General features: G+C 40.2%; 1 protein-coding gene across 2 annotated transcripts; it reads right to left on the bottom strand.

Annotated features, from left to right (window-relative positions):
* Positions 1-485: 485 nt before the first annotated feature.
* hipk3a (homeodomain interacting protein kinase 3a) lies at positions 486-27,497 on the bottom strand. Of its 2 annotated transcripts, none has more exons than XM_056739636.1 (16): positions 27,161-27,497; positions 24,135-25,341; positions 12,448-12,571; positions 9,636-9,755; positions 9,393-9,479; positions 9,121-9,305; positions 8,830-8,992; positions 8,628-8,751; positions 8,220-8,341; positions 7,908-8,023; positions 7,656-7,811; positions 6,945-7,241; positions 6,699-6,845; positions 6,347-6,597; positions 5,234-5,358; positions 486-5,100 (listed from the first exon to the last, which is right to left on the bottom strand). In XM_056739636.1, the coding sequence occupies exons 2-16, from the start codon at positions 25,337-25,339 to the stop codon at positions 4,672-4,674; spliced, it is 3,651 nt and encodes a 1,216-aa protein (XP_056595614.1). In that variant the 5' UTR covers positions 25,340-25,341; positions 27,161-27,497; the 3' UTR covers positions 486-4,671. The 2 variants fall into 2 exon arrangements, with proteins under 2 accessions (XP_056595614.1, XP_056595615.1); XM_056739637.1 differs by having other exon boundaries at positions 7,908-8,020.

Raw genomic sequence — 27,497 nt, 5'->3', positions numbered from 1 at the left:
GTTTGTGATAATCATGTTGACCAACCAACCAGTTTGCAAACTAACCTAATTTTTCATCTTTTTAATTTTTGCACCGATGTAATGAGCAAATATTCTAACTGGACATTAAAATAATAATAATAAACTTAAGTAATAAACACACGTAGGCTATGTTTAATTAAAAAACATTAAAGCAAAAAAAATCGTAATATACTAAGCTACTATTTCTACAGTTTAACAGTATTTCTACAGCCAATGAAATTGCTTTAATACTACATTATAATTACATAACCGTAAAAAACAGCATCCGACGTCAGAGACTTACGTTCCATCCGCACGATGGCGCCATTTCGTCGATTAGTGATGGGAGATGTTGAATCACTTTTTCTAAAAATAAACCATCGTTCATCTTACTGAAAATCTCACATGCTTCACGTTCTTCAATAGCTGTTCCTAAAGAAAGATGTCTTGGTAAGTCAATTGAAATAAAACAGAAAAACAAAGAGTGTGTGCCCGCAGCAATATATATTTTAATTCAAAGTGAAATTTGACAATACACCATAATTTCTTTAATTTGACACTCACCAATAGTCACCAGGAAAACCCGCTTTTTGTGACAAAGTACATAAGGCTTGGTCACATATAAATCACTGAGAACTAGAGAGAAATACGACCGCAAACTGTAAGAGACATTACATCCAAAAAAGTTTCCCAGTCCTCATATAGTAAATATTGCACAGTGCAGTGGCTACATGGCAAACTAATGTAGCATAGAAATCAAAAGCAAACAGAAATCAAAGCCACAAAACTACATATATGAAAACAGTAACAGTTCAGATTTAGTAAATCAAGTCTGTTTGCTCTTAAGTCTAAATATTACTTGATAACTTGCAGTGAGATTTAACTTTGACTAAAATACAATCAGCAGAAGAGTTAAAAACAGATCTAAAGCAATCCAACCCAAATCTAACGGCAAGTGTTACACAGTAGCACATATGACAAATACAACAACCCTGAATTGACGGTACAACTTCTAAAAGAAAAAAGCATGAATACAACAAATAAAAATACAATAAAACAAAATAAAATGTTTGGTTTGGGTGTTTTTAAAAGACATTTCACCTTTGTTTGTAGATCCCTCTACATATGTCATTTAGATAGGATTTCATTGTAATTAGGTTGGGTTAGAAGGTAGATCACATCTGAACTATAGAACGCTTCTGAAAAGTTTAACTGCAATGCGTTCTCGCGAAGTGTTCATTCAAATATGCCTGCGAGTATTTTAGTACTCATCTCTAGTGCTACATGCAAACTATAACAATGAAGACAATCAGAGGAATCAAAACACATTTTGGACTGCATCTGCAAATGCATGACGTAATCTATGATGAAGCAATAAACTCTGTTAATGTCGCATCCTGTCAAACAAAGGGTGACTGTTAATTTCTTCTATTTTACAAATGTTTAAACATGGCGGTGAACCATGGGTTGATGTTTACATTCACAGTGTATTTATGTAAAGCTTCCCAAATACAAGAAAACAGTGTCTTGGGTGTTTAATCAGCATAATAATAACAATCCCTGATATTGTTTCATTATTGTATTTTGTTGTTGGTCATAGAACAAATAAATTAATTCATTCGTGTCCCAAAACACAACACGAGAATGTGAATTTCCCCCCCACAAATGAAATGAAAGAAAACACCTTAAAGTCACCTTACTGCATTGCATGCTTGGTGTACGACTACCAAGTTACACTGAAACTTGCTATTGGTTATCAGATTATTAACACTAAGTAGAGAACTACTTTTAAGCAACTGGTCGGTAATAGCACTTCAGTTAGGATTCCCAAACACCGGTCAGACTGTTCGCTCAGAGCGAGGGAACATGAAAGAGGCTGGCAGGCAGTGTTTTTAAAAGGGATATAAAGGTCTGAAGCACGTTTCAAAGGCACTAGCGCAGTGTTGCTCTGCTTTTAAAGAGCGGGGACCTTACACGCCCATATAAACACCCACGGCGAGATGCTGTTCAAATGAGAACAGGTGGCCCAATAACTCTTAGCTTTCAGCTCATTAACAGTCCTTCTGAAGTGGAATTTCATTGATAATCAAACTGAAACACGTGCAGTTTTATATTCATTCCTAAACACATTAAACCTGATAAAATATTTTTCAAATTCATAGGGGGATGATTTAGGACAAAACAAACCGAGAACTGTAGTTACAGAGATGAGACACTATATAGATTTTGATCCGAACTCCAAAATTGGCCTAGCATATCGACGGTTATCAACAAGTGCTAACATTGGTACTGAAATTAATGGTGAAATATGAGGGTTATAAAATACAAAATTGATATTGATACCCAAAGTTAAATCTATCCTGCAAGCTATGCTTGAACAAAATGCAAATATACGTACTAAGATAGATATACACCAATATGCATCTAATACGTAAAGACTAGCCCCAAGATAACGACAGATAAAACACTGATGCAAACGAAACGGAAAAGAAATACAAACCCCAAACACACACACGCAACAAACCCCCGAAAAACTCAATTACTTGCAATACAGTAGTTACAATGACACTTCATAAAAAAAGCAAAAACAGAGAGAGGCATTAAAATGCTTCTGATGCAAGTCAGTACGGTAAAACCAAACAAAAACAACCTCACTTCTAGTTCAAGGTAATTAGACATATATAAAAATAAGTCGGCTAAGAACAAAGTTAATCATCTAATTTCACAGCTATTATGAAGTGGCGATCAGTATATAGCAGCTTATCTATGATACATTCAAGAATAAATGAAACAAAGTCATAACTTGCCCGAAAAAAGCTAAACATCGACCTCAATGTTTTTACATAGATTATTCTGTTAAATACGGCCTTGTCTAGTCTAACATCTGCTAAAACAGTAGCTACTCTGCTTAAGAAATGAATTACTGTCTTTGGTGTAGCGAAAGTATACTTACGGGACAGCAAAGGAAAACAAAACGCACCTAAATATGTAAAAACTTGATTAAAAAACAAAATCACACAAAAAAAAACAACAACAAAAAAGCTATTTCTCCCTGACGGAATGTACGAAATAAAAAAACAGCCAAAAGCCTCGATTAAATGCTGAGAATGAGAAAATACACAACAACAAAAAATCCAATCTTGTCACATGCATCTATGAAGATAGACGATTGCACACGATCAACTTTCGTCTTATAAAGCACTGAATACTCCAGCAATGATAGACTTACAGTTGGATACTCAATACTGAAAATTTCTGCACAAAGCAAACAGGAAACCATACAATATCATCAAAGAGCTATCTGCAGGATACGAGTCCAACACCGACGGCACTTCTAACTCTAAAATAAACATGAAAAGGAAATTAAAACGACCCCAAAACTATGGATTGTATTGCAGTTTCATTAAACAGTGTAAATACTATTAGAGTAGAAACAGATTATCAAATATGAAAGTACTCAAACGTTTTCTGTACATAGTTCATTTGTATAAGCCTCTGCTACAGCGAAGCACGTTATCCTTAAAGAATCTATCTCTGCTACTTCTTATACATCATCATCATCAGCGCAATACATCCAAAAACACACAGCTGTAAATACCACACGTGAAGGAACAACTCATCTAAGGCATTAAACAAAAACCCACTGGCCAGCCATTGCATTACATCACCGTGTCGGCTGTACAAAAGGTCAGATGACTTTATAAGCCAAATCTCACACAGGGGGAAAAAACGCACAAAGTCAGAGAACTGAAAATGAATAGCGATCGCGTGTCAAAAGTCATTCTAACGTGAGACTTTCCAAAAGAAAACCAATTCCTATGAAACGGAGATGTGTTATTTCAAGACACCAGCGTAGAGGTTATGTATGCCAACTAACACTAACACGCCAAGCACAAAACAAGTGATTAATCTATGAAACAGCCCTAATATCAAAATCACAACCAACAGTTGAAAGTTTCATGTCCTGCAGACCAGTACGTGACTGCAAGTGGGACTCGGGGGAACCTTGCACAACATGTATTTTAAGGCACTGTTTATTGAACCCAGGATTCAATGCAGCAAGTCATACAACACAAACATAGAGGTCTAAGAGCAATGGTTTGCAGCCATTCCTCTTGAAGTCCAGGACTGGTTTTTGCCCATGCAGAGACATGCAGCGTGACAGAACCTTCTCAACACCGGTCTGAGAGACGTAACACTGAAAAGCAAAGGTTACCGAGAAAATACAGGACAGGTAACATGGATCGCCACAAGGGGGACTCGCACGCACGTGTGTGGCTTTTCCACCGGAGACAGTGATGGCTTAATGAGTCACTGTGTCTGAAGGCAATCTTAGCTTGGGGAAGTGAAGATGGGGCGATGATTTGCTGTGTCCCTCCACAAAGCAGGGCGTCTAATGACTTGGGGTTTTTCTTGTATCAAATGTGCTAAAAACACATTAAGAGTACGTTTTTTTTCCTGTTTGTGTATTTAATCCTCTCATTCCCTCAGTCACGCGTGTTTTTTTTATTCTCCATGATTTCTATAAAGCCTGATTACAATTGCATCATCATCATCGATGTTGTGAAACTTCATTAGGAAAAGAAACAAAAGAAACCCTACGGGTTGTCAATAGTTTGCGGCTTGCGCTTCATTGCTGGCTGCGTGCGCGAGGCTGTCGCGGGCTCCAGCTCAGATGTACTGGTACTGACTGAGTTTGCTGGGGCTGAGGGGGAAGCCTGCGTAGGCGGGCGACGCCATGTAGGAGTGCGGGGGAAAGAGGGCTTTGAACTGGCCCTGCGGGAGAAGGGTGGGCGAGGGGAGCAGCCTGTGGTTGATGCCCACGCTGATGCCCTGGTGGTGCACTAGACTGTAGGCGGGTTGCAAGACGGGCCGAGGGGCCGGTGGTGGGCACGGCGAAGGCAAGAGGTGGGCCACAGGCCCGGAAGGTGCATAGGAGAGAAGGGCGGGCGGTGGGGGGTGGCCGGCAGAGTGTGTGGGGCTGCCGTGGTGAAGAGGGAAGGTATGGCCGTGCACTGTTGGGGGGATGAAGGCCTGTGGCCGGCGCTGCTGCCGGTAGTTGCCGTTCCATTCTTTGTGGCAGGAACCGTAATGCTGGACCTGTGCAGGACAAATAAAAAATTCATCTTTTAAATCTGAATACCCGCAAAAATGAATTCCTTCAACTTTTAAGAATGCATTCAAATGCAAAAGTGCTCAAAGCCAAAACAGATTTTCAGGTTTAAAAACAGACCTGGCCAAAGCCTGGCGGCTGGAATGAAGAGTTGATTTTCTGCTGGCGAGGCAGCGTGGGTGTGGAAAGGTGGCTCAGTCGTCCTGGGCCGCAGCGACCTCTGGACTGGCAATAGGACTCGAAGACTGTATGTATGGGAGAGAAAAGAATACAGAAGAGCACAAAATAAGTGACCCAAAAGATCAAACAAACACTTCGGATAAGCTTAAAAATGAAAAGCAAACCTTTTGCCATATGCATTTTAACTAGCCACAGAAAACAAGTGCAGTATGACATAAAATCTTGTATGAAGTAAGCAAGGCGAAAGAATCGCCTGCCGGTGTTCTGCCATTTAGCTAAACACAAAATGATAAACAGAAAAATATACAATACAACTGTAAACAAAAATCTTGAGGCGCTACTGAACTTATGCCTGGCAATGTAAACGAAACATTAGATAGCAACGTATCTAAAACATAAACTCTCGTCAGACTTTCCATGGACACCCCAAAACAAACATCTTGCCTTGGTAATGTTCCAGAAAGGTCAAGCTAAGAGTTTACCCCTTTAGGAATATTTCTTAGACAGCATGCGTCAATAACAAAGCATTTGCTCCATGTGGGAAACAGGACAGATATGCTTTGGTATAAAAAGGGAGGCCGGGATAATCTTTCAGAAAAAAATTAAATGAACAAAATTTGAGGGCAGTCAACACGCAGAGTAAAATGAACATGGGAATAAAGAGATCACAGGTATGGAGGAAGGCGAGAGGGTTTCACTCAACACTGGGATGTCGCGCACAAGACACGAGGTCACTGTGCGCGTTATGCCCATAATCACCTGCGATAGCCTCTGTGACAACTTCCTGTTTCTCTCCTATGACCTGTAAAGTAGACATCGGCGGTGACCAAATAATAATAAAAACTAGTTGTGTTGAAGGAAATTTGCATTTATCCTTTAAATTGAGACTATTTTATAACCATGAAACACCAGGAAATGTACACTCCGAGTGAATTCACACGAATTAGATTTGAATAAGCAGCAACTATCGAAACGCTGTAGGATGAAGCACAACTTGAGCTGTGGATTTAAATGAGATGCAAATGGTGCCGTATGAGGATCATCATCCTGTACCTGTGACGGTTGTGTTCTGATGATTATTGTTCAGTACTCTCATGGGCGGCACCACCACGGTCCTCACGGCAGGTTTATTCAGCCTTGTATCGGGGTGTCCGCACCTGGCCAGGGGTTCCTGGTTCTGATTTTGATTAGTCAAAAAGCGTCTTTCGGGGAAGGGGCTGTCATGTGGGCCTAGGGAGGAGTCTGAAGGCGGAGATCCGTCTACTGTTTCACACCCACTTTCATGACCATCATCTTCCGATACACTGTTGACACAAGGACAAAGAATCCTGTATAATCACCTTCTGCATAAAATATATTCGGTCTAATCTTTACAGCAGAAGCCGTTTTTGATTGATCCACATACCTGCTGGGTCTCTTGCATGGAGATGGACTGGATTGTACCGAGGCTGAAGAGCTGGTGCTCAGGCTGCTATCAGGACTGCTGAGAGAACACACTCGCTCGATGTTCAGAGAGCTTGTGCATGCCTCGCACTCCGGACTGCCCTTACACCTGTCACACACGTGTGCCACTCAATTTCATGCTTAAAATATGTTAACACACTCATGTTCGTGAACCCCATAAATACAAAATCATCACGATAAAACTCACTTATTAAGAGAGCATCTCTGTGCTTGTTCCTCCTCATCCGTCCCGCTGCTTATGCTAATGACGCTAACCGCTGGGCTGGGCGTTTCTCTAATAACGATGGACTCTCGCTGTTGATTGGCTACTCCTGCCTTACAGCAGCCCTCTTCCTCCACCTGCTCTAGTTCCTGCTTCACTTGCTTCTGCATCTCTTTATTGGGAGATATCTGCTCCGGCTGTGCGTTTGTCAATCTGTCTGTTGTCTTTGGTGACGGATACACTGAGGGCTGTGTATCCGTGTAATATGACACATTCATGCTTCTAAGATGCATACAGGGAAGACAGCAAATCAAACTCGTCATCATTTAGGGTTTTAACTGTACATTATTTGTTCCATTTCCCAACTATGTTTTACTTTGACAAATTATGACAAAGATATGATGTGTTTTTTCTTGCAGAATGCTAGAATTGAAATGGTCCTACAAATGCAACAGCATGACAAACTCATTACAGGTGAAAAATATAAAGGTGTTACTGCGGTATGCAGGTATTACAGGTTTTTGATGCTTTAGGCATTCAACCTTAGTGAAAATGTTACCAAACAATTTGCGTACATCTGCTTTAACGCGAGAAGTTAACAAGACAGCACTTATGGGTCTCATAAATCAAATCGAGGGCTAGTAGGATATCTAACTGGGTCTTGAGACGCAGCCATCACTTCAGGCAATAGCTCACCTGTTCTGACTGGGCTTGTTCCTCTTGTTAGGAGCAGACTGAGGCCAGACAACATGAGCGATGCCAATATTTATAGGCTGATGGGCTGACACAGCCATTTGGTTGGGAACAATAGGCTGCATCACAGAACCATAGTGGCTGTGTGGCCGCACTTTCCTTTATTAGGAAAAGAAATGATGTTACAAAAGCATTTCAGGGTGTCATGCTGTACTAATTCACAAATATCCAGTAAGTCCTTTTTGATCTTCTTACCCCCAATCTCCTCGCCTCTGTCCAACGACTGTGTCGGAGGCCAAGCTCGTAGCAGGTGGTGGAACCTGCTGCCAAGCTGGCACCAAGATCTGTGGAGTTCTGTTGGACCACGGCTGCTAAAAGGATGATAAAGGACAATGTTCAATCTTTGAAATGTAACCAGGTGTATGTTTATTATCTACATCTTTGTCATTGGATATCAATGCTACATGAAAGGTTAGGGTTGTAAAATGTTACATTATGCAAACTATACAAGTTCAAACCGTTACAATGTAAAGAGCAACTTTGTGCTTATCGCATAAGAAAACATACTTGTGCTATAACTCCAGGTCTCATGGTTAAGGGCTGAATGGCTGGCGCTTGGGTCACAAGAGAAAGAGTGTTCTCCATTCTAACCGAATAGCCTGCTGGCTGACTCGGGTTTGAGGGAATTCCTGAAAACCAAATCAATCATTTACAAATGGAACATCTGTGGTAATGCTCAATTTAAATTCTTGGCACTAGCTTTTTGCTAGCACAGCTACAATAATGATTTACTTTTGCAGAAAGTTTTTAACAGGTCATCATGCACATTTACTTATTCCATATTTTTATTCCAGTCAAAACGTGGCATTACTTGTGTGTTTCCTTGGAATTGAAACCGTGACCTTGTTGTTCCTAACGTCATGCTTTAATAGTCAAGGATCTTAGTTAATCTCATTACGTTGCACATTCCAGTACCTTGAAGAGCAGGGGGGCAAAGAATGAGTGCCTGTTGAAATGACTCGTTACACCCAAACTGGGCACTTCCTGTCTGGATGGGAATTCCAGGATGCACCACTGGTGGAGCAGATGGAGGCAGAGTCTACATAGTGGAGGTAAACCGGTCAGTTTTGTAAGCTAAACCAAAGTCCACGAGTATTCTCGATCCGTACTGTTTTACCTGAGAGTGGACAGACGGCATTTTGTTGAAGGCGACAGTGATGTTTTGAGCACTTGAAAGTGTCACAGGCTTCATGAGAGGAGGAACTTTGTTGCGGTTGAAAGTGTCATATATGCTGGTTCGTGAGTGACACGCATCCATGATGTGGAAACAAGACTGGACACTGAAGAAGACAAATAAACAGTTTCCCGAGAATGACCTCACACACAATTTATTCAACTTATGTCATCTGTGCATAAAGTGATCTTATGTTAAATAGAATTCAAGCAAACATGTGTAAAATGGACATACTGGTTGCAATGTGGAAAGTCCATTAGGTGCTGCATAGTGACAAAAGGGTGGGAAAGTGCATCTGAAGGTGAGATTCTCTGATCGGCATCGATCATCAACATCATCTTCAGTAGGTCTACGAATTCTCTCCTGTCTGCTTTCTCTGCCAACTGGTCACACCCCTCCATGTTCAGTATTAGATTCACCTGAGAAGTAACACCAAAAACATCTCAATTCCGCAACACTTCCCCTTATCACAAATGATTGTGCTAAACAGATAAAGAAGTCTTTACATGTCCAATGTCGTCCAGACAGCTGAATATATACTTCCTCGCTTCCTTTGACTTCAACCCCGTTTCGGTTTCATGCTCTTCTGTCGTCTGCGGAAAAGAGTTTACAGTCATTACATAAGAACTTTACATCAAAGTGCAACTCGGGAGGCGGTAACACGATATAGAACTACTTCCATACAGACAGTGATGCTGCCCGTTTATGAGAGTAATGTGTGGTTAAGTGGATAGGAAATGGATTCTTGCCTTTAGTCTCCAGGCGGCGTATGGCGAATCGGAATCCTTGCAGAAGAAGCGGGCCGTCTTCGTTCCCACGTTCAAAAGTTGCTCTCCCGGAAAGCCTTGAGTTTGCGAGATGTAACGAATCTGTGGAGACATTTGGATTAATAGCTGTCCTCAACAACTCCCAAGACAAACGCATCTGATCTCATCTTAGGGATGGGCAAGGACGGTTGAGCTGTCATTCGAATTAGCGGATAACATTAGATTGTTTTTTTTAACTGTGGTGCTTAAGGATGTCTATTTAGTTTTATATTTTCAAATCTCAAAACACTGCATTGTGTTCTCTTTTGCAACAGTTTTAAAACACAAGAATGCATCCATGTATGTGTACAAACACTTCTTTTAAGTAAATTACAGTGGCTTTGAGGTTTCAAAAATACTTTGACGAATAACTCCAAAGCAGTACCTGGTATTTTTCCACTACTCGAGAGAACGTAATGCGAGATAAGACTGGTCTAGAATAAGCTGGTATGTAGAAAAGGAATTGTGTGCCAAAATTCTGACATACCATTAAGAAAGGAATTTTGCCCTGACAAGTATATTCGTCTCGTAATCCAAGTGATTACTAAAAACAAATACGTCTAGATTTTGTTCAAGTATTTGTGGGCGTCACCCATGCCTGTGAGAAAAGTGTCAGGCTAACTCAGTAAGCGCCTCCATTAGCACAATGACAAACAGTCTGAAGTATACCAAGACTGCCTATGCTGACACATTCTTTGTCATCACCAAACGATAAGAAACGATAATAAATAAGACTAAAAAGAGCAATATAACTTTTTATATCAAACATTGAGTTCAACTTCTAAGACCCTGAGCTTTAAAAGGCTCAGAGTTGAGGTCTGTAATTCATACAGATAGCAGTATCAGGTTTGCCTCTCCTAAAGGCTTTGTTAAGTTGCCAAGTCAAGATGCTGGCCGCAATCCACCTGCCTATAACAGATGTCAATCCTCTCACACTAAACAACAGGCTCAATGCAGGCCAACACATTACTGGCGCGGGGTAAAATGAGTTCCTAACTATTTGCCTGACGCTTTCATCCAGAGCAATTCACACTTCACCTTATGACAGTGTCAAACTCCCTACAGCAAAAATATCCTCATTAGAACACACAAGATGATCATTTAATGAACATAAGTTTGGGTGTATAGGGTTCAACTGTACATTATGACTCACAACTTAATGAAACACCCAACAGTGTCAGCAATAAAACCTCACCCCTAGATGCCACTAAATGTAATTCACAGGACTTTAACTTTAACCAATAGGCCGTGTAAATAAAGACTTCAACAAGGGACTTCAACATGACCTCCCAACGCAAATAACAATCACAAAGGCATTAACTGTTTGGCTAACCACACCGCTGTCGTTTCAGAGAAGGCAAGATCAGCTGACCCCACCAAAGTGCATGTGCCGTCTGAAAACATCATTGTTCTTGTTGCCTTGGGAAACCGAGTTAGCGGTGTGTGATCTCTGCTGACATTTTCCTCCAAGCATGCGTCTGCTGTTTCTTAGAAAAACAATGTCACCGTGGGCCTCTACCAGTGAAAACACAAGCCACCACAAAGCCCTCTTTGGCCGCTCGCTCTCATTCCCACTCCCCCTTACTTTCTCGACCATGACGACACCTCTCCATTTACAAGCGCTGAGGTTCAACATTGCTGTGTTAAACAAGCGATGTTTATGGCATCTTAGGGGTGTTGTAGCGGTGTGATCAGGTTGCCGAAGCGCTGCACAAACACGGAGCGCACTGAAGTGAGAACCCGCTGATAATGCAGGCTGGTGTGTGATTGGGGCTTGCGGTTATAAATACATTCTGCTGTGTGAAGTGGAACTGGACCCGTTGCTGGCACGGAGAGGCAGTCTAGGGTTTGTGGTAAGGAAACCGAGACCACCCCTTTCCGGCACAGCCTGCTAGCTTTTTCTACTGTGAGATGTGCCATTCACACAACAGCGTTAACACCACTTCTGACATCAGGCTTAAAGGCAGTACTGGTCCACGGTGACAATAAAACGCACTTACACATTTTAAATTGATGTGTGACTCACATCTTATGTAAGAAGAGTTGATGAATGGTGACTGATCAGATACATTTTTATGACAGATATTTCCAGAGAGCTCAAAGGATATAAATTTGGAATGCACTGATATGCAAATTTTGGCCAAGAACTATAACAGATCATTCTTTAACACCGGAAGTTGATAAGCGATGTATTGCCCCATATACATTTTATAAACCTGAAACAAAAGGCACAAAGTTGACAACTACTTTTATTTAAAACACTGACTGCGGAAAAACAAGGTAGCATTTAGTTATTTTTTCCCAAAATCTAGAGACTGAAAGCTTGTATCTCCAAAACATGCAAAAAACAAACCCCACTGCATTTTCAATAATTGAACACCGTGTTGTGAAATTAAATAGCTCTTTAATAATTTATATTGGTTAAATATCCACAGACCACCATGAAGGGTTACTAAGAGTAATGATTTATGAAAAAAAAATGGACATCCTTGATTTTTACACCCAGCAACACTTGGAAGAACTTTTTTTTTTTTTTTAATAAACAACGATTTCTGATTTCAGTTCTCCGAGCGCAGATTCCACACAGGCTTCCTTTGATAACGCAAATACATTTGATCAAAATGGCTTATAAGCAAATGTCTCTTAAATCTTCCCTACGAAAAAGCAAATGATGTTATCTGCCAAAAGACCAAAGGTAAGTACTGGCGAAACGCAACATAGCACGTCATTATCGGAAATCACCGCCTGCTCTTACCTGGTCATACTCCAATGCTCCTGGATAGAGCGGCCAGCCCAGGAACAGCTCAGCGATGACGCAGCCCAGTGACCACATGTCTATGGCCTCACAGAATGGTAAGCCCAGGATGATCTCTGGTGCCCTGGAACACAGTAACAGACAGGGATGAGAATTAATGGAGTGGTAACCTTGACAACTGCCTGTTGATTGAAAGCCAGCAGGGCACTTGTTTCATTACGAGAGATCTCATGAAGGCCAAACCAGAATCAACAAGCATGCGTTCAAGATGTAAGGAAATTACAATATGCATCCTGCAATTTATGATGTTGAATGGTCTTCGTATTAATATATATATCATGCCAGGTTAAGATTTAATGATAAACTGTGCCACGAGATTCGAGATGCATGCATGCTCGTTGTGCTAACGGGTCTTGTTTTACATCCATATTGATATTATCCTTAGCCCAATGACACAGACTTCCTGTTCTCATTCTGTCCGAGTCTACAGCCGGGTCTTTGACGTCAGAGGGCCCATACACATCTGCTACCGTGACAACCGGAGGGAAAACGCTGGCTGCCTAGCGACAGATGAGGACAGCTCTAAACACCAAAACTGGGTGATGACAGAGGTGGAGTCTGATGACAGATAATTAACTCTGGTCACCATTAATAATCAACTACAGAGTAAACTCCTCATGCGCTGAGGCCAACAGCCTAATCCAGATAAAATTATTGAAGGTTGTTTGTCCTTGTGCACTACGTGTAGCGACCGAAGGTGTATACAAAAGAACACTTAAAACCGCAATTGTTGCTACAGCATTTGATAATGGAACACATCACGCTAGGTCACTAGTAAGCGTCTGTAACTAGCAACAATACCCTACTTATGCGGTAACAAAAGCCACTGTGAATTATTTACCAGTGCCTAGGCAATGTGACACCTTCTTCAACTCTATGTTTAGAAATTAAGTTTGCCTTTATCGCTCTCCTGTTAAGACAACATTTAAGGTGTCTTCACACAGAAGAGTAAAACAGGTGTTATTAACTCTGTTAATTCAATGAAACTAATAATAGTTTGAGCATACCTGCTATTAAAATCCATCTTGTACGGGAGGATATTTTTTCCCCTGGTAACAATGTGACTGGTTTACCGTATAAACAAGAGTATGTTTGGCACAGTAACAAAGAACGAACAGAGTGCTCTATGCTCAGTGCGAGATCTTTGGGATTAAACCCCAATAAATCTCCAGCATAGCTAGGTAAGAGGTCTAAATTCAAAGCCTAGCCAAATTGAACATAATACTGCCCATTCTGGCAGCGCAGGGGGGTAATCCAATAGCAATGAAGGACGAGAGGGTATTAGGGCTGATTCCCTGGCACTCAAAGAGGGGGGCAGAGAGACCAGCGACAAAACCAGCTAGCACTCGGGGGACTAACCCTAAAAAATCTGCAGCCCTACAGAGACAAAAGAGGCTTACAATTATACCATGTTCACAGACGCATATGCATGTTGAGTGTGATGGCAGGTCAGGATGATAGTAAACCTGTGTGCGGCAATCTGACTGTACACTTGTCAAAGCCACATTTTGAGAACCTATGACGGGTTAGTTCACTCAAAAATCTAAATTCTGTCATCATTTACTCCCCTCTTTTCATTTCAAAACTGTATGACGTTCTTACTTATGCAGAACACAAAAGACGATATTTTGAAGAATGATGGTAAGCTAAGCGCACAACATTGGCACCCTTTCACTGCCATTGTATGGACACCAAACCAGTGTAAGAGAATGGGTTTGTTTGGTTACCATCATTCTTCAAAATATCTTATTTCGAGTTCTGCAGAGAAAAGAAAGTCATACAGGTTTGTAACAACAATGAAGCCATTTTATTTTTGTGTGAACTATCACTATCACAACTTCTCTGCAGGGTTGAGCCATAATGCAAACAACAAACAAATAAACTTTAAATAAAAAAGACAAAACGTTGTCGGATTCGGTTTATAAATACCACAGTGGTTTAACCGAACTTCAAAAATTTCCCAGCAGCCCACAGTCAGTGGGAAACTTCATTTCAGGTGAAAGAATTAGGGGAAGTTACAGAAATCAGGTCAGAAAGAATGATGACATAACACAGCAGGTCTGGACTTCCCAACACTGTGCCTCAGACAAAGAGATACTGTCAGACTAGATAAGATATTTTAGTTTGAACAGGATGAAGGCTCATAAAGCTAAAGCTTTTAACCTCAAGTAAAATTAGATTTGTAAAAGTGCTTATTTAACATCTAAATTTATAACAAACAGCCAACAGCTTATATAGTGTGGCTTAAATAGAAAAAAAACAAAAAGTGTGGTTCATATTTCTAATTTCATAAAACTTGCACATGCAAATGTTTAATAACATTAGATATTAAGTAAATATCGACATGGTGATCAATTTCATTAAGCACGGACCTCTGTGACCTCATTATAAAGATAAAAAACAACAATACCTCCTAAATGATACATAAAAGGTGAAAATTAATGATTTAGCACAAATAAGGCCTGTAAAGACATTAGAACTGGCTGTGAAATGTGTTTAATTGTCACGAAAACAATGTCATTCACAACAAGTTGTCTTGTAAACATTACAATATAAATTTTCGCGGATCTTTCACGAAAAATGTTGTTTTCCAACGGGATGCGTCATGGATCAATTGGCTCATTGTTTTCATTTCATGTGCAACCTGAATCCACAAAGATCATGTTTTCCAAAGAAAGACTCAATGGTGTTATTTACCATCAGTAGCCACTGGTTCCACTGAAAGCCATTTTTATGACTAAACTGGTACAAACCAAAAAGTAAGCGTTTGTTAAACTAAGCCAGTCTAATTCTGAACCCCTATCCAGCAACAGCTATTTCCTGTGAGGTTAGTGATGTGGGAAGGGGGGGAGCAAGTCATCTGGTTCATTCCAAGCTATAGCCGGAAAGCCTGCAACCCCCGCAGCCTATATGCGACTACTGGGACGATGAGCCCTGACCACACAATAACCTCTCTGAAGGCCAGCGGAGCTCTGCAGCTGTTCAGAAAACAAGCTTATGGCACGTCGTCTGGAGAGTGCCAAGTGGGATGGGATTTCAGCAGTGTATAAAAAAGAAAGACATTGAAATGTGTCGGGGGACGTGAGATTAGGGAGATCAGCTGTGTAAAAACCGTCAGTAGTCATTCACCACAAACAGACAGTGGGGGTTTAAATTTCAGAAACTTTTTGTGTCGTCAAGACAAAGTACCAAGGGTTACGGTTATAAATACCGTTCAAAGGCATCTTTTTTACTAGTCCCAGCAACAATGAAATGATTTATAGGTTGACCATTTTATCTGAAGTGAAGTATGTTTAGACTAAATTTTTGCATCAAATGGCTGTTTTTGAACCCAAACATGGGGTTAACTCAAAATTAGCCGTGTGTCGGTAGTAAAAACAATGTGTGGCGGTAATTGATAAATATAAAATATAAGCCAATATCAATGTCACAGTGTCAAAAACAAGTTTAATAACTTTGTCAAGTATCAACCAATAAAAGGAAATTACTCCACACTAGATTTTAGTAAGTGAATAGTAAATGGTGATGATTAAGCTAAAGATGCCCACTTTGCTTGCTCTACAATAGTGTATTTAACATGCATAGTCAAATACATATGAAACTAAATATTTAAAAGGACATTTTATTGACATTATTGATCATAAATAATAACCTGTCGGTGTCAGTACAAAAAAAGAGCAAATTTTTTTTTTTTTTGGATAGCAAGCAGGAGGATAGCTTATATACCTTAATAGACATTTAAAAGCAGCGCTCTGTGCCAAGATACAATTGCGTTGCGTTTCATCTTCAAATCAAAATAATTGTTCTGCAACACTGCCATTGTCAACTTTATTTTATTTGTTAAATTACGAGAGGCAAACTTTAGCGTAGCTAGCGGACCAACCTAACTCTTCAACTGTCAGGAATGCAAATGGCAATAAAATCCATGCAATTTTGGTGCTATAGTTCTGCTATTTGTTTCCATGCGGTATTCAGATACAGGTAAATATGAGAAGTGACGTCACATAGCTCATGTTTCACCTTAGGTCGGCAGCGCTCCGCCTTCCCCCATTCTTTTCCACTCGAGACTGTTTATATCAAAGCGTGCGAGTGCGCGACTGCGCAGTATAAACAGAGTGATTTTACATGCCGGGGATAACGCTACAGTGCATTTTCATTACCATGGTGTACCGTATTACAAAATACCGGCACATTTAGACTCAAAACCAGTGGAAATTTAAAGACTACTTCAAAATCATCTACTCTAACCACAACTAGTCGATTTTATATATTTTAATAAATATAAATATTTAGTAGTCATTACTCCCTTTAGCACAATGAGATGCAAGGATATTGCTAAATAAAAGGACATAGCCAGAGGAGATGATCCACATGTGCCAGGAGCAAAAAGTATGTTAATGTCTTTCTTAACCAAAGTCCTGAATAAAGAAAACAAGAACGATGACTCAGGTCACTGGGTTTTTTAACCTCCCCCTTCAGCTTATCCACTCAGAGAACTCTGCGTAAACAAATCCCACCCAAACACCGCTTATCTAATCTCCTTAAGCAGCGAGCAGTTATTTGGACTTCCCCCTTAGAGCCATCCAAAAGTTTTCCATGAGGCCCACAGGTCCCGTTTGCAAAGAGAAACACCCATCCCAGCTCTCCTCTCAGAGATCTCACAATCTAAAAGGTCATTTTGGTTGCGTATGACAATGCATGTTATTACATCATGTACTGTGAGGGACTAGTATGAAATCAAAAGTTTACAATAACCGATCGTGTAACTTGATCTTGCATGCAAAGTAACACGAAACACTGCAACAGGCTGCAAATCTGCCAGACAACACCTAAATGAGTGTTTTGCTGCACCTGTTTTGGATCTCTCAGACCACAAACAACTGTTATTCACTTAGCAATTGCCACAGACACATGTACTTAAAACATAAAAAAATAGGATTGTTTTCTTTGCAAGGGAAGGCTGCGTTTCCAGTACAATGCATTTAAAATATGCTTTGGACATAATTAATATACCTGGGTAGAACGCCCAATTATATTTGGCATAAAAAATGTATCCATCAATGATAATGACTGTATCTGTGATTGATTAACTAGTCGATAAACCGCGCTTCCTCGTCTTCTCTCTTTCCTGACTTTTTTGCTGTGAGTGGGGCGTGTATGCACACTCCTCTTCCGTGTTTGCACCAGTTAAAGTGCCTGGTGGTGACACTCAGTTGTAAAATACAGTACATTAATATGACAGTTCAGAGAGTAGAAGAAAAACAGATATCAAGTGCTAACACCAACATGACGTAAACACAACATGAGTTTGTGACGTCATCAGCACCACACGTCTGTTAAAATCCTATGGGAAACACTGGAAGGCGCTAACAACAAAACCAAATCTTAATTCCTGTTTGGTCACCACCAAGCACTGAAAGACACACAGACAATAACTAAATGTTATTTCTCCGTCCCATTAAGCACAGCTAACGCCCAAAGTGTACAGCATACCACTCATAACTGAATCCTGGCTTGTGCACCGCTCTGCAGTTCTAGAAACAGACTGTACAATGCAAACACATGCGTCAAAACACAGAACTCTGTGGAACCTGGTAGCCACCTCTACTTCCAGAAACAAATTAGGTGTTTATTGTAGTAGCCAAAGGTTGTTTGTGCAAGCTAGGAATTCCTGAGGCACATAACAGATTATCATCAATGGCTTTATGTTGGACCTGGCCATATGGAGGCCAAAATACATATAACCTACTATATTTTGCAGTTCAATAACAGAATTTCCCCACAGACAAGCGTGTCAATAGCTCGAGCACTTAAGAGTCAGAAGTGTTGTTTGCATGAAGTTTTTACGAGACATCAGCACCACAGCTATAAACAAACCTTTTTCGACACTTGTTTGGGCTTCTGACGGAAGCGCTGAGAACCGCAGACGGTATGGCCAGCCTCAATAGAATCAATGTACATTAGTTCAAGCAAATAAAGCCCTATCTATGTGCCTGATCTAAGAAAGACAAACCATAGACGGCTAAATTGTGAGATAATGATCCAGTTGGGATGTCAGACCAGGTTAAGGAATTGGAATTATTTTAAAGGATTAAGCTATACATCTAATGATACAGCAACAGCAGACCTTGAATTGCAACTCATACACTAAATCAGATTAGTCAAATATTTGTTAAAAGACGACAAGGGTAGTTATTGCTCACATGCACACTTGCTGTTAGGTGAAGTATGTCGAGAAATGAGGGAAGTGAGCCTGGAGCTTCTGCAGATGATATGACAACCCTGAACCAGATGACATGTAAAACAAGCTCATGGTTCAAAGTAAGGTATACAGCTTCACACCTGTAACCTATCCTGTTCCAATTCAAAAGGTCGAGCGACAACAGCAAGCTGGGTTTCATCTTCAAGTGGATGATATACAGACCGCGGAACACTTCAAGTTGGCTTTAAAGGATCAAACTGATTCAAGGCTCTTAAAATACAGCTGGCATACACCGCAGAAAACCTTATGATCCAGACTGTAAAAGGCTGTTGCATTATTTGTGTCATTGTCCCCGATTCACTTAAGAATTAAAGCATCGAGCTACATAATTACCCCAAATGCAATGATGCGTTTAGGTCAATTGGACAGTAAAAAAACGACATTATACCAACCTTCCTTAAAGCAGCCAATAATTATTGGCCAATTCACGGTATGTAACATAAGGTGGGCAAAGCGTCACTGATGCTAATCATGTGAGGGGGACTCGAGACTCCTAAATAGACAAGACAAACCTGAAAAATCATTAACTAAAAACATTTACCCTGTATTGAGCCTCTATTCACAATGGTCATGTCAAGGTTCAATGACCACCATATGGTCGGAGGTCAAATTGCATTTGAAGCCTGGAGAGGGTTGCAGTCAATGAAGCCTGCACAACCAGCTAATGCCGCAAGTTTTTCAACACATGATCACAGCATCAAAGCATGGACAGAAAGATGTGCATTCTCTGGCTAACTAAATCATACCATCCAACCATTGGGCTGTTCTCATTAATCCAGGAATCTAGCCAAATAGGCCTTCTTCATTTGAAGAGAACTCGACAGTCAAAATTCACATGACCCAAAACTCACTGACAGAGAGCAGATGCTCACACTAATGGTCATTCCTTAGGCTGCACACGGATGAGGGCCTCGCTCAAGATTTATTGTACATACATACCCGTGAGGAATGCAAAATCTGAAAATATCGCAACTACCTGCTTAAAGATGGAGGAGGAGCACATTATGTAAATTATTTGGAAACCATTAGTCTTGTTTACAGAATATAAATGCTGTTGGGAAAACATCCAAAAGTGATGACATCAATAGTTTACATCAGGCAAAGTCAAGGTCTCAAAGTGTTTAATGTTCTGGCACAAGCATTTCAATTTCAATTTGAACAGCTACTACTGGAGCCAAATCATATATAAAAGGAATGTCTGCAAAACATATATAAAAAGAATGTCTGAAAACCAGAAAACAGGGCAGCATGTGTCAGACAAGGTAGAAGACAAGAATATGAAAAACACAAGTTACAGGCAAACGGTCATTTAGGGCCTAGTCACATTGTCCCAATCCAACCGCGCCCAGGCACGTTTGACCGCTAAAGACTGGTTCGATTGACTACTGTGAGTGCTTGCGGTCTTTCTAAAGTTCACAAAAGTCCAGGAATAACACAGTTGACATTTACAGGTTAAACCAAAATGCTCCTTTGCACACGAAACAGGCACCAAAAGGGAAAACAAACATTCCAAAAGTGTGCTAATTCAGCGAAACCCAAGACGTAGAAACCGCACACTGGGAGAGGCATTTTCTTTCACCTGGCCAACATTTGAGTTTACAGGGCAGTGTACGGACTGTTTGGATTTTGAACAGCACACACAATCCATTTAGGCCAGCCAGACTTGGGCCCCGTCACTCAGCCTTCTGTTAAATCCAAGCAGCTTGTTATGCAACAGGCCTGTGTGTATATCAGTTTTCCTGAGGTTTTAACACTGTTTCCAAAGTTCTGATACCACTATCCTTCTGGTGCTTAAATAGTCGGTTTAAAAAATCAGAACTGAATTGGAAAACCTCAGAAAGCCCAAAAACTTTTTGCCACAAAACAAACCTACACAAATAAACAGGTTTAAGAGAATTTAGGACATCGAATTAGACATGGCAGAGATTTAACCCAACGATGCAGAAGTTTTGGCATCCACTATTTGAAAGTACTTTTGAAGTGGGTTCGAAGTAGAGACAACATAGGTGTCAGGAAACAATAGGCTGAATCAATTCACAAGGCCGCACAAACTTTACCGTAGCAACCTGAAACTCAAGAAGGTACCTCACTTTTTGTGGAACCTGAAACAAAGTGACCTCAGCAATGAATAATTAATGGACCAAAGGGCCACTATGGTAGCATAGCAAATGGTACAAGTTCTACTACAGCTTTATTATGAATAAAATTGTAGTCTGGTATTCATAACATATCTGTACTATAAAAAAAAGATATGTTGTTTTTTGTCAATTGTTTTACTCTTTGTACATAGTGCATTATAGTTTTTATTTAATTTCTCTTTTTTTGAATCTTAATTTATATTTGCACTATGTTTGAACCAGCTTTCTTCTGCACTAAACTCTGTATCCAAGTCAAATTCCTTGTGTGTGTAAACATTGGCAATAAAGCTCCTTCTGATTCTGAATAGTCCAAGTAATTGTAGTGCTAAGATCTAATACCACTTATTTTTAAAACTAAAAGGAAAACATATATATATATATATATATATATATATAAACACCATTTTTAAACAGGTGTGAAAACACAATCTGCCATTTTCTAGTGCACTTCCTGGCTAAATGGATACATGCACTACGCAAACTGCTTCACAATAACAACTAAATACTTGTCATGACAACCTCACATACCACTGTGTCGAGGAGATACGCCCCAAAAATTTTGGGAACAAGAACTGGTCTGGAAACAAGCTTTGGATTCTTACAGCATTGAACATGCAGAAAAATGGACATCCCGGAATGGAGATCATATGTCCTTTTATGCAAAGACATGCTAGTATCTATTTCTTTAGTGCAATAAAAACTTCTGGTTATTTGGATTTTATTGCACTCTTGATCTACTCCCTAACCCTAAACCTAGGGCTGGGCGATATACCTGTTCATACCGAATACCGGTGTATGTCGCTTAAATAACGCGCGGAATGCGGCGCAGCGCGACACTGTTTCAGTGGGCTACCTTTTCACTGTTGCACTGTGACCGGCCATTCACACAGAATGTGTCTTTGTATGCCGCAGCACTACTTTATTATAATTTTTCTATGTAAATGCCCGAAACGGAGGCGTTTGGATGTTTGCATTCATCTCTCGCATGAGCGGTACATATTTACATATTTCTTTCCCGTCGCAATAGGAACGTGCACCTCACGGCTTTACGTTATATTAAATATACTAACAAACATTTTCAAAAAAACGATTGTGTTCCCCTTATATCTGCTCAATATACGCATATAATATTTGTTTTTAGTTTGAACTTTTTCTCTATGTGCTATGATGAGAAATAAGGGTCAGTGAGGAGGCTTGACAGCGTGATGCGATTGCTGTCCTCCCACATATCTAATTAAAGCCTTTGTTTTATAATTAAAAAATATGATTTCAGGAAATCATGAAGCCATTGTAACTTTGTAAACTTTGCAGTTATTATAGGGGATACTGTGACTGTCATAAAATGACTGTATAAAAGGGCATTTTAAGTCTATCAACATCACTATTTCCTCTCTGAAACAGTAGAAAATGTGGTTAAAAAAATACAGCCATGTACCGAGAAACCGGTATAAATCTGGAAAACACTGTTATATAAATCTTTGGTCATACCGCCCAGCCCTACCTAAGCCAACCAGAAACAACATGTAGACAATACAATGTATTAAAATGCTTTTTCTTACACAGGTACACAGTAGTGTAGGACCTAATAAAATGTTATGATGACTAATTCTCAAAAGTGACTCTCGAGTAGTCAGTCATGTTTTTGAACAAAATGTGTGTTTTATTAAACAATACTGATTACAATGTTCATATAACAAATATGACTCAATAATTAACTACAATAGCTACAACAATGTGCAATTATAAGCCACTCAAGGAAATGATTGCGCGCAAGTTAAAATGTTCAGTATATATGCAATGATTTCTAATTTCTGTAATGTTACATAAAAAGTAACTCCAAAATCCTAAAAAACAAAAGTGAGAAGGTATGATAATTCATAAACTTCTTTTTAAAAACATCTGTTAACACACTTTCAGGGTCTATAGAGATAAAAAGGCTCTGCTAACAGTCCCATCGCTCACCACATCTCATTTCCATGCAAAGCTACGCATTCACATGTGCCACCTGCACAAGACGTGAGTGCATGCATTGACGCAGTTTGATGCCTGCAACTGTACGGCAGTACCAAAGTACAAGTTTAAATGCCCTATTTAAACTTGTGCCTAGTTCCTCTTTATCTTGTTCACTGATAGCTGTACCACAAACTGAGCGTGCTTACAAAGACAGACTGTACTCTATGTAAAATCACACAAAACCTATTCACATACTTTTCAAATGGAAGGGAGGGTACAATTTTTTCTAAGCTGTATAGAAAACGTGTACTTTGCTGGGTTGGCGAACTACAAAATGAAGCTTGACGGAAAAGGAAAAACACAAACATCTGGAAATTTCTAATTTAGGAGCCTTTCCCTGTTTTTCCATGCCCCGTGAATCACTAGAAAGCATCATTTCTCCTAAAGAAGAGCAAACCACAAAGAGACAAAGTACAGCCATCATGGTTGGGACTGACCCCATTACAGAGAAAAAGCACAGAAGAGGAAAACCAAACCAGTCAATGGACAGAAATTCAGTGCGTCATAGATGTTAGTGCACAGAAATAATTGCTCAGTTATGTTACATAAAGTTGGTATGGGCGGTTAGCGTAGACGACACGCACTCTGCAACAAAGCAAGCTTGCCATCAAACTTAAAAAAAAAAGCCTTAGAAAGCATTACATAATTGCGCTGACAGGAAGTGTGGCCTAAGTAAACCATCCTCTGTTTAACTTCCTCAAAGGAAACACAGATTATCGCTTCATATTCCCAACAATATATATACATGTAGGCTCATTTATAAACACGAAAGTTAGCATATGGAAGATATTTATATGAAGACATCTACAGGATTAGATTTGCATTTGCCCATTATTATTTATAATTGAATTTTTTGCAATATTTTAACATACTTATGCTTTTCATTAATTTTTTTATAAAATATAAATGAATTTACAAATGAATGTATAACATTAAAATTAATGTTTTTAAATTGAGAAAAGTTATGATGTAACTCTGTGACAGCTCTAGATTGATAACACACATGCTTGAAAACGATGGTTGATTTCAATCTTTTTAATTTAAAAGAAGTTATCCATCAACATAACTTTGCCGTGGTAACATTTAAATCATTCAAATAATTTAATATCATCACAGGAAACCAAAGCCTGAAGTTCTCTCACGCTGGCCCAGGCCATACTTGACATAATCTGCGCTCGGCCTTCGCACAACAGTGTAAAAAAGACACTGCTTACCTGTAGTAGCGGGACTGTAGGTAAGTCGAACACACAGCTTTGGAGACGTGGCTAGCAGAGCCGAAGTCAATCACTTTCACACGGAAGGGTTGTCTTACAGGATCTACCAGCATAATGTTCTCTGGTTTAAGATCTGCATGGATCAGGCCCAAGCTTTTGAGCTTCTTCAGTGCCATGGCCACCTGTTGTAACACGGGCCTAATCACCTTCAGTGGCAATGGACTGAACTTGTTCTGCTTGAGGAAGTCATACAGGTTCTGCTCCAACATTTCGAACACCAGACAGGTATGGTTCCTGTGCTGGAAACACTCGAAGGCCCGCACCAGGTTATGCTCCTCAGCATTCTCGCCGCTCAATCGGGCCAAGATGCTTACCTCGATCTGGCCTTGCCGTGCATACGACGGGTGGTTCTTGAGTATTTTCACTGCCACAATCTCATTTGTGCCCCTTTTCCAACACTTGACCACCTGACCGAACGTACCGCGGCCCAAGAATTCCAACACTTCGTAAGTGTGCTTCATGGAACACAGCACCTCATGTTGAACCAACTGATAGTCGCCGTCCCCAACTCCACTTACAGCTCCCGTTCCCGTTCCATTCTGCTCGGGTGGAGCCAAGGCCACCGTGCTCCCGACGTTTGTTGGCAACATAGCAGGTAGAGTCGAATGTTCCTCTACTATCTGCATGATGCTCTTGCCGTTCTTAAGCTTCTCGCCTTTGCATCTAAACCCACATTTTTGGGTTCCGTCAACCCAATTCAAACCGCCGGTTCTCTCCACACCGTCGCTTGGTCCCAGAGCGCTTCTTCTACTACTACTACTACTACGGCTGTTTTGGCCACTTTCTCCACCTTTTTCTTCGACTGTTGGGGCCACACTGGAAAAATACTGGAGGCCACCTTCTGATGCCAAACGTTTGTATGGCGAGGAAGCCTTTCCAAGGAGCTCCCAAGGAGCTGAAGAGGGTTCAGTCTTTATTGAGAGATCCCCTGAAACACAGGGTTTCCTGCTACTTAGCTCTTCAACTTGCGATAAGGGAATAATTTCTGTAGGGTGTGCAATGCCTAGATTCACACCAATCACGTAAGTGCGATGGATCTTTTCATGGTAAACACAGCTGCTGGGATAAATTTTCTTCTCTCTGCAAAAGGCACTTGTCTGGGGTTGATAAACATGTGGTGGGCAGACTGCAACTTGTAAGGCCATACCTATAGGAAGAGGAAAAATACTATTAGATTTGTTAATTACAAATATCAAAATAACAGTTTGACTACGATACACTCACATATTTTTTTTTTACAAAACTAAATACAAGTTCTAAATACAAGAATTATACAAACTATAAAAAACAATGAAGGCCTCATAAATGTAGACCAAGGTTTTGACAAAGTATCCAAACCTTAAAAATCATCATGAGCTTGACATAAAAACATGCAATATATGAGCAAACTCAAACAGACAGACAATCAGACAGACAGTTGACCAATAAGGATTATCTGTCTTCGTTTTATGCCAGACAGGCTACTTATACTGACAAAACATATGGCACAAGTTCAGACACGAGAACAGGTGAGGCAGCAAACACTTCCACACGCACCAACCCACAACACAGATAAATCTGATATAATTTAGCCAATAGAGTGACACTCTTAAAGACGTGCAAATCTTAACTCTTTGTTGTTAACAAAATAAAAGATTCAACTTTGAGGAACGCTTGTTCGATGGGCTTTGTTTTATAACTGTTACACAACAACGGCATTATTCATTTCAATGCAACTTGGGACAAGAATAAACAAATAAAGTTATTAAACATCCGCTTCTGTACTATTTTTATTTTCCTGTTAACTACTACAACTAGAAAAACAAAGTTTAAGTCCACTTTTGAAACTACAGACCCCCAACATCTTTAAAAGGACAGTCCCCATCTGGAGGTCTGCTTTAATGTGGTCTTTTCTAAAGTAGTGTAATCCTCCAGGAGGAGCAAGGAGGCATGGTGTTGGGTTGCAAGGGTCTGTACGGTTTGCAATCGCTAGTACCTCCTGCTATAAACACGTGGCAACTGACCTTTCCCCGTGTCAAGACCTAAAGGGGTTGGGGGACAGATATCTCAGAGAAAAACACCTGTTGATAGCGCAACTGTTGGGGCTATTAAAGTTTAATGGCAGGAAATGATAGGGAGCTGAATTCCCCCACAGTGACAGGCATACATGCAAAGTAATTGTAAAAAAATATTAACTTGGTCTGTGTTACTAAAAGAACATCAGCTATGCTTTAATATAGTTTAATACAACATTTAAGAAAAACAATACCCTGCTAAAAATATTTAAAAAGAGAGGAGAAACGTACAATGATTGTAAAATGTATCCTGTAAAGTTTGCGTCAAATTTTAATACGTAAAATAATACGTTTCTTTCACTGTAGACATACAATGCATTTCAGTTTTTTATATTCTGCTGCTGATACCATCAGTAGTACACTGAAAAGTTAGGAAAGAAAACCAGAAGTGAGCTGCTAACAGATAATCTGGCTTCTGCAATATCAGAAGGGTGAAGTAACTTGCGTGTTGTATCGATAAAATCCAAGGCTGTCAAGTTTACACGGAACTCCCTAAAAACCTACAATTCCACACCAACAGTTTCTGAACTCACATTGTTAAAATATCCGTTAATATACATTAATATAAATCTGTAACATTTAATGCTAGTTTAACGGTTATAAACACCATGATTTAAGTCAACATTAACGTCACGGGTTTCGTCGGCGAGTTACTAAACTTCACGACCATAGACACTAAAACTTGCAAAAACACGTCAATGACTTTGAGTGAAAAAATACACGCATAACACCTACCAAAACAAATACCAAACCCTGCGAAACACTGTTCAAGTTGTTGGTGTGGCGTGGCAACTTTTTTGCCACAACTACGAGCTCTCGATAACTCGCCCGAAGTCGAGACAAGATTAAACCGGTAATATGTACTCAAATACGTTTGTTTGCATATGTACACGTTTATTAAATCTCCCTTACCTTCACAGACAGCAGCTGTGTCGAGACTGCAGGTCTTTAGTGAACATGTTCGGGTTTAATTCGCACCCGCTGCATGTTTGACGCGCTCGCGCTGCCATTTTGTCCTCTCGCTGGACGACGAGGGGGGAAACACAAGCTCCCTCATTTTCAAGTCCGCATAACTCGCCTACTAAACCAAGCACGGGTGCCGAAACGGGTCCAGGGCAGAGTTACGGATGTCCGCTTCGAGCAGGCAAGGATTACGTCGTCATTCCGAGGACGTTTTGGTCCCACTAGTTTGTTTCCTTCTGACGGCGACGACAAACTCTATCAGCTTAACTCGCTCGCGCACTCTCAG

Source organism: Triplophysa dalaica, chromosome 24, assembly GCF_015846415.1.
Source record: "Triplophysa dalaica isolate WHDGS20190420 chromosome 24, ASM1584641v1, whole genome shotgun sequence".
Classification (NCBI taxonomy): Eukaryota; Metazoa; Chordata; class Actinopteri; order Cypriniformes; family Nemacheilidae; genus Triplophysa; species Triplophysa dalaica.
Note: the sequence above shows the minus strand (reverse complement) of the source record. Positions and strands in the feature narration are given on the sequence as shown.